The 18,010-nt window shown below is 38.6% G+C and overlaps 1 protein-coding gene across 3 annotated transcripts; it reads left to right on the forward strand.

The window, feature by feature from the left end:
- The first annotated feature begins 4,718 nt into the window (after positions 1–4,718).
- lrrc2 (leucine rich repeat containing 2) lies at positions 4,719–16,937 on the forward strand. Of its 3 annotated transcripts, none has more exons than XM_078250456.1 (10): positions 4,719–4,805; positions 8,324–8,468; positions 12,175–12,290; positions 12,382–12,458; positions 12,533–12,689; positions 12,953–13,089; positions 13,256–13,401; positions 13,654–13,806; positions 14,053–14,234; positions 15,366–16,937. In XM_078250456.1, the coding sequence occupies exons 2-10, from the start codon at positions 8,332–8,334 to the stop codon at positions 15,413–15,415; spliced, it is 1,155 nt and encodes a 384-aa protein (XP_078106582.1). In that variant the 5' UTR covers positions 4,719–4,805; positions 8,324–8,331; the 3' UTR covers positions 15,416–16,937. The 3 variants fall into 3 exon arrangements, with proteins under 3 accessions (XP_078106582.1, XP_078106585.1, XP_078106584.1); XM_078250459.1 differs by having other exon boundaries at positions 12,385–12,458; XM_078250458.1 differs by lacking the exon at positions 4,719–4,805 and adding an exon at positions 5,118–5,302.
- The last annotated feature ends 1,073 nt before the right edge of the window (positions 16,938–18,010 follow it).

Here is an 18,010-nt window from a genome sequence, read left to right on the forward strand (position 1 = left end):
GTATAGCAGTTAAATAAATGTAGTACAGTAAAAAGTGCAATATTTACCTTTAAGATGTAGTGGAGTAGATGTATAAAGTAGCAGAAAAACTTAAGATTGAACAAGTACAAGTAGCTCAAAATTGTGCTTAAGTACAGTACTTGAGTAAATGCAGCCTACTAGTTACTTTCCACCACTGGAGGCACCATAAGCTTTTATTTGGACCGATCCCTCAGGCTGATTGCAGGCGGCTGCAGAGACTCAGCAGAGACCACTGGTGGATCTGGAAGATAACACAGGAGGCAGTAACAGCCAGCATGATCTACCAGTATGGAAAATATAACATATCAAGGAATATAACCATGCAATCCTTAAAGATAAATAAAGGACATGGATGAATCAACATATGAGAGTAGAGATACAGCAAACTGCACACGTGTTGCTCTTCTTTTGTGTTGTCACTCTGCTCTAGTGATAGATACATAAAATCCCTTTGCAGTGGTGGAATGTAACTACAGTAAGTACATTTACTCAAGTACTGTACAACTTTGAAGTACTTGCACTATACTTGAGTATTTTCTTATACTCCTTTACATCTAATTTACTACATTTATCTGATAGATTTAGTTACTTCACAAATTAAGCTTTTACACACAAAACGTGAAGAGTTTATAAAACATGTTTCGTTATTAATTAAACTCCAACAGTTTATACAAGTACAGCTGAAACCATTAGTCCATTAGAAAGTTATTGTGAAACTATTTTGACATTTGTCTATCATGTTTTTTCTTGTAATAATGTTGATAATTGTAATGCAGGTTCAAAATGAGCTTCACCTCAACCAACTTCAACAGTAAAATCCTGCTTTTACATTAATGCATGAGTAATAATCTAATGATATATAATAGTATAGCAGTCACACAATACTTTAACTACATTTTCACGATTATACTTACATAGGCTTACTTTTACTGAAGGAACATTTCCAATTGAGGACTTTTGGTTAGAATCTGCAGTTGGCCTACTTTGTCTATTTCCCCCTTGTTTCTCCAGTTCCCCCCCCTCCCTTCCTGTTGTGTTTGTGTCGTCCCCTGTCTGTGTGTCTGAGGCTGGGTGTGGCTGACCTACATTCTGCTACTCAGCCAAACTCATCACACCTGCTGCTCCACACACCTGCGGCCAGCCACATTTAAATGGTGCGTTCATGCCACATTTAAATGGTGCGTTCATGCCACATTTAAATGGTGCGTTCATGCCACCTGGGAATATCAGGGACCGCCCCCCGTGATTACATTGTTTTTCCGACTGCCAGCGTTCATGTGCATCACTGTCTATGCGTGTTCTTCTTCTGTTATATTGACGTTTTGGCATAACAACTTGTTTCATGACTACCACCAACTGTATCAGGTGTGTGAAAACATGGAGGCCACAATAACAAAGATTTTTGTTTTCTTATGCGAGCGCCTACTTGACTTGAATTGGTTTACTTGTTACTGGCAATAGCACACAACTTTTATAACTAATTTAAGTTACTCTGTTGAAACCAAGGGACGACTACAACCTAAATCGATAGCACATTGTGGACGTTGGTAAAATATATTCCATGCATGCGTGAATTTTCTATATTTAGGAAAATGCCGACACATTTGAACGATCGTCGGCCATGTTTCTGTACGTCATTGTCAACAACGCGTCACCAACTGGGAAACTCTGTTAGCAAAACCTAGCCCCAGTTTCCCAACTCTGATTCCCAGATGAAGTGACGTGAATTATGACGTTTTCAGTGGGAAAAAATGTTTTTCCGATGCCCATGAACGCACGGAAAGCCTCTGAACACCCACACAGGTGATTTCAGTTATTCTTGCTGATTGGACCTCTGCCCAGGTGGAAGGTGGGCCGTAGCTTAGAGGGGAATTTATTACATCACAAATCTTTTCTACCAATAAAAAGAATGATAAAGGTTTCATTTGTCCTGCCCAAACAGGTGCAACTTGTGCTGCGTTCATATTTCACATTTTTCCAAGTGAAAACGTCATCATTTACGTCACTTCCTGTGGGAATCAGAGGTGGGAAACTCGGGCTAGATTTTGCTAACCGAGTTTCCCAGTTGGTGGCACGCTGTTGACAACTGACGTTTGATGTAGACGACTTTGGTTCACTGAACATATTTCAATGACAATAAACTGTTCATTGTGGACAAATGCCTCTGCCAAGTAACATAACATGTTTTAAATTATTCATAAATAGGCCCATGTATAAAAAAACAACACCTTATCCGTGTCCTTTCCTGTCCGTCGTCCTGCAGATAACACAAAAAAACACCTGTCCATGTGCTGTTTGTATGCTTGCATAAGAAAACAGCAGCAAATCTTTTGTTATTGTGGCCTCCATGTTTTCACACACCTGATGCTCTAGGCTACGACCAACCGTTGGTGGCAGTCATGCAACAAGTTGTTATGCCAAACGCCAATATAACAGAAGAAGAAGAACAAGCATCCCGACCGTGAACGCTGGCAGTAGGAAAAACAATGTAATCACGGGGGCGGTCCCTGTTATTCCCAGGTGGCATGAACGCAGCAAGAGCCAACAAGAGACTCAGGAAGAAGTCAATCAATCTACTTATCAATAATCCTTTTCTGTTTGGATCACCTGCAACTCTCTTTGACATTAAAACGGTTTTCAACCAACTCCTGTCTCCTGTGTCTGTGGGTCCAGTTAAAACAATTGCTAAAGTATAACACTTTTACTGTAACACTGTATTTTTACAGTGTGGGCATGAATTACTTTTACTTAAGTAAAGGATCTGAATACTTCCTCCATCACCAATGCTTCATGAAACATTTTCAAAATAAAATATTTATAACCACGACTCACTGTTATGGGTAAACTCAAATAAACTCACAAAATAACTCAAAAATAAGTCTTTTTTTTTTTTTTTTACATTTCTTTAAAGATAACATTATTATATATAATGAACCAAATGGCAGATAAGTAATCTTGTATCACAATATCACAATGTTATGTAAACTGTACTCTTCCTGCTACTGATACTACTGCAGCTCCTGTTTGTGGTACAGCTTAACATACCGTCAGTGTGTGTGCATGTATTTAAAGAAGGTGAGCACACGTGTTGTGCACGTCTTTACATTTCGTTGACTGTAAATGTCATGCAGACAATATTTATGGAAGAAGCACCAACTGTTTCACTCACAGCTGTTTGGATGCTTTTTGTACTTGTACAAATATCTAATGTGATATTTGGAACGTTGAATCCTAAAAAAAAAATAATGAATCCCAGTAGATTTAAAAAAAAAAAAAAAATCATCAAACCATCTGAACTGCTTGTCTTTGTGTCGCTGATATTGTTAACCAGTCCCAGTATCATCTATAGATTTAGGAAAAAGTTCAGAAGCAAATCTCTGAGTTCAAGTCCAGAAACAAATATTCTGTTTTAGGCCTTAAACAACTTTTAGGGTAAAATTTTTTAAGATTGTCCTAATGGAGCTGCAAGAGGAAAGGTTGTGTTGTAATGAATAAATCTAATCCTCTGTACGGTGGCCTTTTAGGACATTCTTTTAAAGTTAACCCCCCCTAACCCTAAATTTTGAGTTAATGTTTGGAAATCAAACTTTGACTTGCAGGTGCAGCTCTAAGGACAATACTGGCACAAAGCGGGAACTCTCAGGGCCATGAAGGTCCCATGATTCACTGTGTAGAAATAAGTTAGTGATAATTTGATTGAATGCACATTTATCTGGGAACATGTTCACCTAAAAGCTGTAACGATGAGAGTTTTAAGGTCTTCTGTATATTTTTACTCAAGGTCTTGTCTGTAAAAGTTTATATATTGTACTCACGTGTTGCATATACCTAAATACATTAATGTTAAATAACAACACACTAACTGAAATAACTAGCACGGAAACCCAGGGGCAAGTACATTTACTCCAGTACTGTATACTTAAGTACAATTTTGAGGTAGTTGTATTTCCATTTAATGCCACTTTATACTGTTTACTGCACTACATTCTTTCTGATATCTTTTGTTACTTTACAGATTTAGTTTATTAAAAACAAAATATAATCAACTAATAAATAATGATGAAGCCTATACTTATAGATTTAACTACCCAGTAGTATAACAATTAATTAAAATGAGCTTCATCTTTACCAGCTGCAACATTAAAGTGAGAAACTAATTTATGCATCAATTATTATAATACAATAATATAATATATATTATTTTGCATAATGAATACTTTTATTTTTGGTACTTTAACTACTACTTATGTACTTTGACTTGTAACAGAGTATTTCTACACTGTGGTATTACTAGTTTTACCGAAGTAAAAGATCTGAGTACTTCTTCCACCACTGCTGCTTTAGAATAGAAGTACAAATCTAATGTGTGCACTGGCTGATAAATCTGAATTTAATGATGAAACTCAATTAAAACTGTGTAACTCCGTTAAAGATATGATGACACCAACAGAAATGAGAAGTGTCTTTATGCCATTACATTACCTGTTTTAATGGAGTTTTACACAAAAAAAGAAGATGATGTCAGTGATCCAGATAAATGCTTGTACTGTATGTGAGGCAGCAGAATCATGTGACACACGGCAGGGGTCACATCTCAGCTGGTAAAAATAGCATGTACACACACACACACACACACACACACAAACAGACACACACACACACACACACACACACACACACACACACACACACACACACACACACACACACACACACACAGTCAGATCTCAGTAAACAAGCTGGTGAAAGTGAGCAGACAGCAGGACGTTAACAGGAACTCACAGGTAAGAAACACATGAATCATTGTTTTTTGTAAACACAGCTGAATGTTGGTTTACATTCTGACAGTGATAATATATTATTATTATATTGTTATATTATATTATATATGGTCAGACTGAGCTCCCAGTAAACAGTATGTGTGTCTCCATAATGGCAGGGTGAAGACAGATTAGCAGCTCTTAAAGTAAAAAAGTTGAACTGCAGGATAGTTTGTTCTCCAGCCAGCAGACACGACTGTAAACACAACTGATGATTCATGGGAAGTCGAGTTCCACCTCCTTCACTTAGTATCCTCATGTTTAGCATGTTAGCATTTCTACGTTGTAACATTAAATTCAAGTACCTAGTAATTTTGCTGATAATACTTACTGTACATACTTAATTACTTACTTAAAGTTTTGAAAGCATGACTTTTTCTTGTAGTGGAGTATTTTCACAGTGTGGTATTAGTACTTTTGCTGCAGTAAAGGATCTAAATACTTCTTCCACCACTGTCTAAGTAAGTGATTATAAAGAACCTTTCCAGCTTTTGGAGGATCTTATCTAAAGCGCCGCAGCAACATTTTGAAAAACTTGTAAATGATCCAGATGTTTTGTTGAGGCAGGTGAAGAGGGAGTAACAATAGCTGCGATGGGACGGGATAAAAGTGTGAACTATCATATCAATCTTTTGAACATGAGTTTAGTTTTTCAGCTAGAAAAAAGAACGAAACAAACACTTCGCGTTTGTCTGCATTAAGATGGAGAAAGTTATCTAGGCAGTTATTTTTATTTTTTTTTGTCATTAAAGTATTTATTTATTTTTCAACAAATAATACAACCAACCTACAAATGACAACAAAACAAAACACAAAAAGGCAGTCGAAACTAAACTTAAAGGACAACACCCCTCTGTACCACTACAGTGGTGTGAAAAAGTGTTTGCCCCCTTCCTCATTTCCTGTTCCTTTGCATGTTTGTCACACTTAAGTGTTTCGGAACATCAAACCAATTTAAACAAAAGTCAAGGACAACACAAGTAAACACAAAATGCAATTTGTAAATGAAGGTGTTTATTATTAAAGGAGAAAAAAAATCCAAACCATCATGGCCCTGTGTGAAAAAGTGATTGCCCCCCTTGTTAAAACATACTATAACTGTGGTTGTCCACACCTGAGTTCAATTTCTCTAGCCACACCCAGGCCTGATTATTGCCACACCTGTTCTCAATCAAGGCATCACTTAAATAGGAGCTGCTTGACACAGTAAGGTCCACCAGAAGATCCTTAAAAGCTACACATCATGCCGAGACCCAAAGAAATTCAGGAACAATTGAGAAAGAAAGTAATTGAGATCTATCAGTCTGGAAAGGGTTATAAAGCCATTTCCAAAGCTTTGGGAATCCAGCGAACCACAGTGAGAGCCATTATCCACAAATGGCGAAGACATGGAACAGTGGTGAACCTTCCCAGGAGTGGCCGGCCGCCCAAAAATTACTCCCCAAGAGCGCAGCGACGACTCATCCAAGAGGTCACAAAAGACCCCCACAACAACGTCCAAAGAACTGCAGGCCTCACTTGCCTCAGTTAAGGTCAGCGTTCATGCCTCCACCATCAGGAAAAAGACTGGGCAAAAATGGCCTGCATGGCAGAGTTCCAAGGAGAAAACCACTGCTGAGCAAAAGAACATCAAAGCTTGTCTCAATTTCTCCAGAACACATCTTGATGATCCCCAAGACTTTTGGGACAACATTCTGTGGACCGATGAGACAAAAAGTGGAACTCTTTGGAAGGTGTGTGTCCAAGTATATCTGGCGTAGAAGGAACACTGCATTTCATAAAAGAACATTATACCAACTGTAAAATATGGTGGTGGTAGTGTGATGGTCTGGGGCTGTTTTGCTGCTTCAGGACCTGGAAGACTTGCCGTGATAAAAGGAACTATGAATTCTGCTGTCTACCAAGAGATCCTGAAGGAGAATGTCCCAGACCATCTGTTCGTGTACTCAAGCTGAAAGCAGAACTTGGGTTCTGCAGCAGGACAATGATCCTAAACACACCAGCAAGTCCACCACCGAATGGCTGAAGAAAAAACAAAATGAAGACTTTGGAGTGGCCTAGCCAAAGTCCTGACCTGAATCCTATTGAGATGTTGTGGTATGACCTTAAAAAGGCCGTTCATGCTCGAAAACCCTCTAATGTAACTGAATTAGGACAATTCTGCAAAGATGAGTGGGCCAAAATTCCTCCAGGACGCTGTAAAAGCCTCATTGCACGTTATCGCAAACGCTTGGTTGCAGTTGTTGCTGCTAAGGGTGGCCCAACCAGTTATTAGGTTTAGGGGGCAATCACTTTTTCACACAGGGCCATGATGGTTTGGATTTTTTTTCACCTTTAATAATTAACACCTTCATTTACAAATTGCATTTTGTGTTTACTTGTGTTGTCCTTGACTATTGTTTAAATTGGTTTGATGTTCCGAAACACTTAAGTGTGACAAACATGCAAAGGAACAGGAAATGAGGAAGGGGGCAAACACTTTTTCACACCACTGTATATTGTTTGTGATTATATCACTTGTGATGTGATACACCATATGTTTAATGTATCAGGCTCTTAATATATGAAAAGAAATAGTCCCATACTAAATGGAACTTCCCTTTAACATTGTTCTTCCTGGCAATCAAATATTCGTAAGATGCAGTCTCCGTCATCAGTTGAGTCCAATCTGTGAGCCTCGGCGTGTTCGTGCTTTTCCAGTTCCTCAGTATCAGCCTTGCTGCAGTGATGAGGCTTGCGGTTATTAGCGCATGCTGCCCTTTGTTGACTCCTCGTGGCAAAAGTGTGCTATTTCCCAGGAGACATCTAGGCAGTTATTTAAAACTGACATTGTTGCTATTTTGAGGCTTAAATAGGATGTATAGTTGAATATTACCTGCATGGTGTCTTATTATCTGTCAAAGAGTTAGCATATACAAGGCAAACAGAGTGGGATAGTACAGTTCCACGCTTGGCCAAAATGTCAGCCTTTTTCCAAAATAAAAGCCTTTATGATGCTTTCAGTGACAGAGTGAATTTTTCTGTCATGTGGACTCATCCAAAATGTGAGCCTCCAGCAGCAGCCTTGTTTGTCATATTAATGTCTTCTGAGTGATGGAACTCACTGATGCATTAAGGTCAGAATGCTGCACTGAGACTAGATACACTTTTTTCTCTTCCTTCTGTCTTTAAAAGTTTATCTGTGACATTTTCATTTTCCATGAAAATCACTATTAAAGCGGGCACAGAAAAAGATCAACTAAAGTCACACTATTTCTCAGCTTTTTGTTGATCTGTAAACAAATAATACTTAATAATAGAAATACTTCTAAATTGTAGTTAAGTGTAGTATTTGAGTAATAGTACTACATTCAACCATTGAAACTCTGTATTTCTAAAATCAGGCTTTAGAGGTTACAAGATAATAAAAGGGAATTTATACTTGAGGGATAACATCATGAGATGATGGTTTCCTCCTCCTCTCTTCCTCTTCTTGCCTCCAGGAGCAGAGATGGGTCCTGGGAGGAAGCTGGACGTCCCGGTGAGCGACCTCTCTCTGATCAGAGGGCTCTGGGAGGTCCGAGTGAAGAAATACAGACATAAACAGAAGAAGGAGCAGGAGAGGATCGAGAGGAGCGCATTGCCCAAGTAAGATGATCAAGGCTGTACAGTTACACGTCAGCTGTCACACTCTGTCCCGGCATAAACAGTAGTGTGATGTGACTACATACACATTTACTCAAGTATTGTGCTTAAGTACAAATTTGAGGTACTTTAACTTTAATTGAGTATTTCCATTTTATGCTACTTGATCATTTTACTCCACTATATCACAGAGTGAAATATTGTACTTTTCACTCCACTAGTTTTTTGACACTTAGTAGTTCATTTTTTACATACAAAAACATATGATAGGATGAAGTACTATAATCTACCCAGTAGTATACAAATATCTAAAATTGGCTCCACATTGAGGAACTACAACATTAAAATGCTCGTGCATGCATTCATTAGTGATACAAGGATAACAGAAAAAAATAAAATTCTATAAACACTGAATAACAGCTGATCATTCTGTGTTGAAGTAAAAATGGTGGTGAACTTAAAAAATGTTGGCATAAAGGGTTGCTGAGGAGCAGCCGTAACAAACAGGAATCCCACTTTAGCATTGAGTAAAGTTGTATTGATCAGCGTCGTCAAACATACCGTGATCAAACTGAACTTCAGTAGCAGGAAGAACAAACTAAAGTTAGTAGAAACACACTGGAACAGTAGTATCACTAATTCTGTTTTTATTTTTATTGTATTTTTTTTATTTTACTTAAAAGGAGAATTCATTTGACAGATATTTGACACCACTCCATTGTGTAACACAAAAATAACATTTAAAATCAGCAAAAAAAAAAACTCAAGACAAAGCGAGTTGAGGTGCATTAAAGCTATAGTGCGCAGTTTCTGTCTCCCCCATGAGGAATTCTAAGTAATGACAACAACACGGTCGGGGCGTCCACATGATACAAGCCTTCCGTGATTGCGTAAACCCACCACCCCTCCTCCACACAGCTGCTAGTATCCAAGGAGGACACGGAGGATTAAAAAAACATGATGGACTCTTCAGAAGAGGTCATTATCTTTACTTCAGTTTACTGCGCGGGAAAGTCACCGGACGACACAATCTTCTGAACATAGCCACACTGAGAAATACAGAGAGAGTTGTGTGGAGCCGATAGTCTTAATTAGCTTTGTAGCAACTCATATGGCAATGGCTTGAATGTAAAGGACGTTCATTAATATCAAAAAGTTACGCACTAAAGCTTTAATCTCCAAATTGAAAAGTTTATTTTCAGTTCAGGTCCTCAAAAATAATCCTGAGCATTGATAGCCTCCATGGCTAAACAGAAACAGGAAGGAGGACCACTTAACAAATTAAACAGCAAATATTGAGAAAATGTCAAAGTACATCCCATCATTTTTGATTTACAGCTGATGTCTGTGCAGTGATGAAATGCCACAACAATCAGTCCTCAGCAACAAACATGGAGACAAAATAAGAGTTAAAACTTAAATTCATTTTTTTGGCATTTTAGGCCTTTATTTGTGATAGGACAGCTTAGACATGAAAGGGGAAAGAGGGGGAGATGACATGCAGCAAAGGGATGCAGGTGGGAATTGAACCGTCGGTCGCTGTGTCAAAGACTTAGCCTCTGTATATGGGCGTGTGCGCTATCAGGTGAGCTACCCAAGCGTTACATTACATGTCATTTAGCTGACGCTTTTATCCAAAGCGACTTACAATTGCTATATATGTCAGAGGTCAGACGCCTCTGGAGCAACTAGGGGGTTAAGTGTCTTGCTCAGGGACACATTGGTTGATGTATCGCAGTGGGAATCAAACCCAGGTCTCCCACACCAAAGGCATGTGTCATATTCACTGCGCCATCACCACCCACACCTTCCGTGATTGCGTAAACCCACCACCCCTCCTCCACACAGCTGCTAGTATCCAAGGAGGACACGGAGGATTAAAAAAACATGATGGACTCTTCAGAAGAGGTCATTATCTTTACTTCAGTTTCTGCGCGGGAAAGTCACCGGACGACACAATCTTCTGAACATAGCCACACTGAGAAATACAGAGAGAGTTGTGTGGAGCCGATAGTCTTAATTAGCTTTGTAGCAACTCATATGGCAATGGCTTGAATGTAAAGGACGTTCATTAATATCAAAAAGTTACGCACTAAAGCTTTAATCTCCAAATTGAAAAGTTTATTTTCAGTTCAGGTCCTCAAAAATAATCCTGAGCATTGATAGCCTCCATGGCTAAACAGAAACAGGAAGGAGGACCACTTAACAAATTAAACAGCAAATATTGAGAAAATGTCAAAGTACATCCCATCATTTTTGATTTACAGCTGATGTCTGTGCAGTGATGAAATGCCACAACAATCAGCCCTCAGCAACAAACATGGAGACAAAATAAGAGTTAAAACTTAAATTCATTTTTTTGGCATTTTAGGCCTTTATTTGTGATAGGACAGCTTAGACATGAAAGGGGAAAGAGAGGGGGAATGACATGCAGCAAAGGGATGCAGGTGGGAATTGAACCGTCGGTCGCTGCGTCGAAGACTTAGCCTCTGTATATGGGCGTGTGCGCTATCAGGTGAGCTACCCAAGCGTTACATTACATTACATTACATGTCATTTAGCTGACGCTTTTATCCAAAGCGACTTACAATTGCTATATATGTCAGAGGTCAGACGCCTCTGGAGCAACTAGGGGGTTAAGTGTCTTGCTCAGGGACACATTGGTTGATGTATCGCAGTGGGAATCAAACCCAGGTCTCCCACACCAAAGGCATGTGTCATATTCACTGCGCCATCACCAACCCCAAGCGCCCAAAAAACGTAACTCTTAAATGACTTCTGTCTGTTTCAGTTCTCCTGGAGAACAGTACATCAAAAGTCCAACATAGAGAGACTGAGTGAATGTGGTCTGGACTCTGTGGAGGAGAGTCATGGTTTCAGAGACGCTGTAGAAGGACAGAATGTGAGCCAGTGTTGAAGGGGTTCATCCCAGCATCATGTACAGCGCAGAGACAAACATTCATATCGTTATATGATTTGTTATATCTGTCCTTATTCACCAAATTGGCTGTATTAATTTACCATGAGAAGCGCATATTTTATCCCAAAGATGGTGATGCTTCTTTTCTTCTCAGTACTAAGAACTAATGAAAGCTGCATAAATATCTTTTTAAGCCAAATGATCAACTCTAGCAACATAAACATTTAGAAAAACATTTTTAAAAAAATATATGAAAAAAAACGTGTTTTTATTATGTGTATTTCTTTACATTATGTTACCATAATGTAAAGAATTGTGTGCAAAATTGAACTTCAAATGTTTCTGTCTGTGTCCAGTATGGGCAGTCTAACATGACATTATTTTAATGTTTTCAAATCTCCACTCAGCTGTGAACAATTTCTGAAAGAACGACTCACACACAGCTGACTTTGGTTAGTCATAAACTCTATGAGGGTCAGGGCTGATTTTAGTAATATGAACAGACAGACGGCTATTTATATCCCAACATCAGTGCTGTGGTTCTACAGTGACGGCAGGTCAGCGTCTCCAGAGAGCAGAAAGGTCATGAGTATAGAAAATGAACATCCAGTTGGTCTGAAATCTAATCTGACATTAATATGAAGCTGCAGATGCCAAATTAACACGTCTGTGTCTGTCTGTGTGTGTGTGTGTGTGTGTGTGTGTGTGTGTGTGTGTGTGTGTGTGTGTGTGTGTGTGTGTGTGTGTGTGCGTGCGTGCGTGCCTGTCTGTCTGTCTGTCTGTCTGTAGGATCGACCAGCAGTGGCAGTATCGTATCTACTGTAAGGCACTGAAGACCAAGGAACTCAACCAGCTGCATTATTACCTGGAGAGATCTACACTGCCTGATATACAGCCCTGCACAGGTAAATATACTGGTGTACGCAGGTAAATACTGCTGTATGCAGGTAATTTGCTGACGATGTGTGGTTGCTGATCAAGTTGTTTTTCTGTTAGAAGCAGAGCAGCAGGATCAGAAAGGGTTAGATCCGGAGCAGAAGCTGATCTTCCAGCTGGAGGGAGATCAGTGGAGGGTAAGCTGGTTACACATTCTGCAATGTTCATCCGGAAGAACATAACTGGTAAAAAAAACTTCATATTTGTGCAGGACTTCCCCAAGGAGTTGCAGTGGATGACGTACCTGAAAGAGTGGCACGTCAGTGGGACAAAGATCAGTCGGCTGCCTGAGTACCTGGCTCTGTTCACCCAGCTCACTGTGCTCGAGATCCCCAAAAACGCCATTGCCGAGCTGCCACCTGAGATCGGTGAGGGGGAAACACAAGATTTAAACATGATCAAGTTTTTCGAGGAGAGAGATTTGATTTTCAGTCACAAACCTGAGTCGGGTTCCAGTTTCTTAAACAAATTTGAATTATTGAGGTTTCATTTGATTCTTAAGTTTTTCCCTTTAATCAGAGCATGCTAGGTCATGTACCTAAAGTTAGTGTGCGTTTGTTTAGCCTCCTTAAACAAGTTGTGAAAAGCAAACAAATGTTGCTGAAGAACAAACAGTCTCTTCTGTCCTCAGGAAAACTGACAGGTTTGAGGGAATTAAATGCCAGCTACAACCGTCTGTCCAGAGTTCCTCCAGAACTCGGAAACTGTGAGAACCTGGAGAGACTTGAACTCACAGGAAACCACAACCTGTCCCAGCTGCCCTTTGAGGTGACGCAGAGAGGATGTGATGAACATCCTGTTTCATCCTGAACCGTTTTTGTACTTTTCAATACTTTGTTAAAAACAATCAAAATGCAGAGCAGCGGAGTGTTTTGGTTTTGCTGTGATTTTGTCACTACGTTGATGATGTCATTGTGTTGATGATGTCACTCAGCTGAGCAGCCTAAAGCAGATGGCTCACCTGGACATCGCGGAAAACAGGTTCACGTCGATCCCCATCTGTGCTCTGAGGATGAGCAGCCTGCAGCTGCTGGACCTGAGCAACAACAGTCTGACTGACCTGCCGCAGGACATGGACAGGTAACTGATGACATCATCACCACCTGTAATCTGAATATTACTCTGAGTATCAACAAGCCTGATCCTGGATGTGCACTGGAAATGTCTCCGTTCTTGTGTAAATGTCTTTCAGAGGTGTCTTCCAGTTGACCACAACATCTGTCATGCTTAACATTAGACAGCAGATCATTAGGAAGTGCTAACAGATACTTTCTTTTATATGTACAAGCAAAATAAATATAAGTTTCTGTGTGTGTGCGTGTGTGTGTGCAGGTTGGAGCAGCTGGTCACCCTGTTCATCCATAACAACAACCTGTCTTACCTCCCTCACTGTCTCACCAACATCTCCACACTCAAGATGATTGTCGTCAGCGGCGATGAGCTCACCTGCGTCCCGACTAAACTGTGCCGAAACCCCGAAATCAAGTACTGCATGTTAAATTATTTTAGTAATTCTGCATTAGTTTATTAGGTTTAAAATGTAAACACAAAAAAACCACACAAAACACCCCTAAAGCTGTAGCGCTCGCTGTCTGCAGGTGGTGGTAGGGTTATAACTGCAGGAAGGGGACAACAGACACAATCTCCAACATGACAAAAGCCAGTCAAAGTGTGTCGCTCATGTAAGTCAGACTGTTCTCAGTTTCCATCGTGTCTACTGTCCCCCGGCAGGTTTATCCGACTGCGAGACAACCGTGCGAGCGCAGAAAAGAAGAAGAAAGAAGAGGAGAAGAAGAAAGAGAAGAAGAAGAAGAAACAGAGGTGGAGAGAGCAGAGAGAAGAGGAGGAGGTGAAGAAGGACAGCAGAGAGAAGGAGTTCATCGAGGTGTACATCGGCTCGCTGAAGGGCAGAGGTGAGAAAACCAAAAAGCTTTGTTAGTTATAACTCACTGGGTGAACTGCAGCAATACTTATTATATTTCTTTATGATGTTATTTTTCCTGGGGAGAACAATCTGTATGTTGACACATACAGTGCTAAGCATAAGTTTACACACCCATGCTAAAGTTGACTAAAAAGAGGAATACAAAAATCATCTTTTGGAAATTGATGTTAATGCTTTAATTAAAAAAAATGAGGAAAAATCCAATCTTTAAGGACACCAATTTTTTTTGTGAATGAATAATGTATTGTAAATAAAAAAAAATGTTCTTCCTTAAAATACAGGGGGCATAAGTAAGTACACCCCTATGTTAAATTCTCATAGAGGCAGGCAGATTTTTATTTTTAAAGGCCAGTTATTTCATGGATCCAGGATACTATGCATCCTGATAAAGTTCCCTTGACCTTTGGAATTAAAATAGCCCCCCCACATCATCACATCCCCTTCACCATACCTAGAGACTGGCATGGTTTTATTTCAGTTAGTCTAATAGCTGGTTTGATTTGCACTGAGAGATGATTTTATGGAAAGTACCCCATGCCAATCTCTAGGTATGGTGAAGGGTCTGTGATGATGTGGGGGGGCTATTTTAATTCCAAAGGTCAAGGGAACTCTATCAGGATGCATAGTATCCTGGATCCATGAAATAACTGGCCTTTAAAAATAAAAATCTGCCTGCCTCTATGGGAATTTAACATAGGGGTGTACTGACTTATGCCCCCTGTATTTTAAGGAAGAACATTTATTTATTTATGCTACATTATTCATTCACAAAGAAAATTGGTGTCCTTAAAGATTGGATTTTTCCTCATTTCTTTTAATTAAGGCATTAAGATCAATTTCCAAAAGATGATTTTTTTATTCCTCTATTTAGTCAACTTTAGCATGGGTGTGTAAACTTATGCAAGCCACTGTATATTACATTCTAATTTAAAGAAAGTAAGTCATAACTATATTATAATTCATATTGTGGGTAATTAAACAACACACAGTGCTCTGACTGTAAATTAAAATGTTTTCTCATTTTAACATGTGGACTTTAAGTTAAACTGACGACAGATGATCAGATAAACCTGCTGACATGTTGTTTGTCCCACACCAGACACGGTCCCTGAATCCACCACCAAGGTCTCCATCTCCTGCCTGCTGTGAGGAAGAGGAGGAAGAGGAGGAGGAGGAAGATGAAGCTGACGTCTGTCATCACGTGAGAGACTGAAAGATAATTTGAAGCAGCATTTTCAAAGCAGCACTAGAAAAGATACAAAATCACAATAACACGGTTTCATTCATGGGATACCGGACTCACATCTATAAAACGCAACGCATTGCATTGTGGGATTGTTAGCAGAAAGTAATGTTGGCCTACATGCTGTCGACAAAAGCTTGACACTGTGAAGTTCATTCCTGCCAATGGGAAAAATCTAAATAAGTCAAAATTATGACTTATGACGTAAAAAGTGGACTTTTAATGTGAAAATTGAGCTCAATGTTCAATCCGTTCCAAAAAAATTGTACTTAATTAAAAAAAAGATTCATTTTATCACTTCGTAACACTCAAATTTAGAGAAAATTGAATCCAATGCGTATGAAATTATTCAATTATAGAGCTGACATGAGATCAGTCTTTTATTTCTTCCACGATGAGAAAAAAAAAGATTAAAAAAATCAAGAAAAAGTGATAGTGATAGTTTTGACACATTGTGCCGAAGTGAGAATGATTTATAATTCTGAGATGTTAAGTCATGAATTTGAGAAACTAAGTCTATCTTCTGACAAGTTAACGCTGACATTTTAACCCTTAAATACTCAATATATAAGAAATTGAAATTGAAATACGTAAAACGACTTACTTAAATGAAATTATGAGATAGTGAGTCAGAAGTATGTCGTACATCAAAATCCAGATTATGCCGCATGCTTTTGTCATACGTTTTTTTTTCCGAAGTTTGACTTTGGATTTTTATTTTTTAGTCATTTTTAACATTTCATCTATTTCCCCCCCCCCCTTGTCAGTAATGAACTTCCATAGTTTCAAGCTGTTTGAATGACTGAAGGTTTTGTTTTTAAAACATCACAATATGGTTTATTTGCATGTATCCCCGCTGACAGATACTTTTTTAATGTTTGAGTGTTTTTAAATTCATTTCTGCATTTCAAAAAAAAAAAAAACTTTCATTCCAAAATCAGATTCCCAACATGTAAACAGTTTGACGTCAACTCATTGAAGTTCACTGCTTCATTATAAACCGTGATCACAAACATACTTTACAATTTAATGTTTAACGGTTAATCTTGGAGTACCACACCGTACAGTATATCTGGGCTGGGCAGCGAATGTGATGTTGTTTTAATGTTTTGTTTTCTCCACACACACACACACACACACACACACAGAGAGGAGACATATTTGGGAGAAACTGGACTTTATGGTTGAAGGTGCAAATGTGACCAAACAGAAACAAGGCTGAACGCCAGACAAATTAAAGATTGATTAATTTCTGCAACGAACACATTTAGTGATTATTCCCATCAGTTTCTCCAGAAAGAAGAAAAAAAAAAAGTGTTTTAACTTTTATATTTTTATTTGTTGTGCAACTCATTTTTCCGTGTGACGCTTTGAGAAGTTTGATAGTCGGTTTTTATTATTCATTTTAATAAATGTTTGTAAAGATGTTATTTTGCTCAAATTGTCTGATTTAGCTGATAAAGTTAACTGGAAGCAAAGATTTAATATTTCACTTATTTCATGAGAAAATAAGTGACAATTATTTAAAATACGCATATCTCCCCAAATGCCAAATCATTTCTTCAAAGTTGGTGTCTGAGCATTAGTCTACTTTGACCAATACTTATTTTAATTTTATCGATTTATCATAAACAATACCAACAAAAAAAACAAACAAGTCCACATTTTAAATTCCATACATCTGTCTTTATTATAATTATATAGATATTATTCAAAATTATGTTCTTAATAAGATAAAAGCAACTGCAAATGCACAACACAAAGACGTCATTCAGCGTCTCTTTGTTTATATATAAAAACAGATATGAACATGAAGAATGATTAGAGGCACACGTTGAAAAGAAAGTTAAAGTGCAGCAATCAGCAAATGTTCTGCATCATGTACACGAGGAGGAGAAATACTTGACTGCGTACATTTCTTTTTCCGTTCTAATAATTATCATCAGCTAAAATAAGTCTTCGCAGTAAAACTAAAGATTTATTTTCAGTAACAAGTACTGACGTACAAAAACAAGTTTCAAAAAGCTTCGGTCATCATCAGTTTCAGTAATGTCCGTTTTAACTGGTGGCCATGTTGCTTCACGTCCCATCGGAAAGTTGAAATGATTGGCTACCAGAATAGGACTTGAGAATGAAAAATAAAACGTGTTTTTCTACAAAAGCTCTCAAAGAGGAAGCGTCTGCGCAAGAACTTTGTCAAAATAAATACAGCTGATTATAATGATGAGCATTGAAAGCTTTCAGTATGTTAGTTTTCAATTCTGGAAAAAAAAAAAAAAAAAGTAGTGAAATCTACCCGTTACAATGTCCCATAGCTCGAGGTGACCATGATTATTCTGACCTACAGTCCAAAACACAAAGATATTCAGCTTACTATCATATATGACAAAGAAAGAAAGCTTTGACTTTTGGAAGCAGAAAACTGAGAAATGACTAAAACATTCATTTTATGCTGATCAACTAATCGTTGGAGCTCTAGCAGAGATGCGCTGAGTTAATCT

Source organism: Sander vitreus, chromosome 5 (genome assembly GCF_031162955.1).
Source record: "Sander vitreus isolate 19-12246 chromosome 5, sanVit1, whole genome shotgun sequence".
NCBI classification, from domain to species: domain Eukaryota; kingdom Metazoa; phylum Chordata; class Actinopteri; order Perciformes; family Percidae; genus Sander; species Sander vitreus.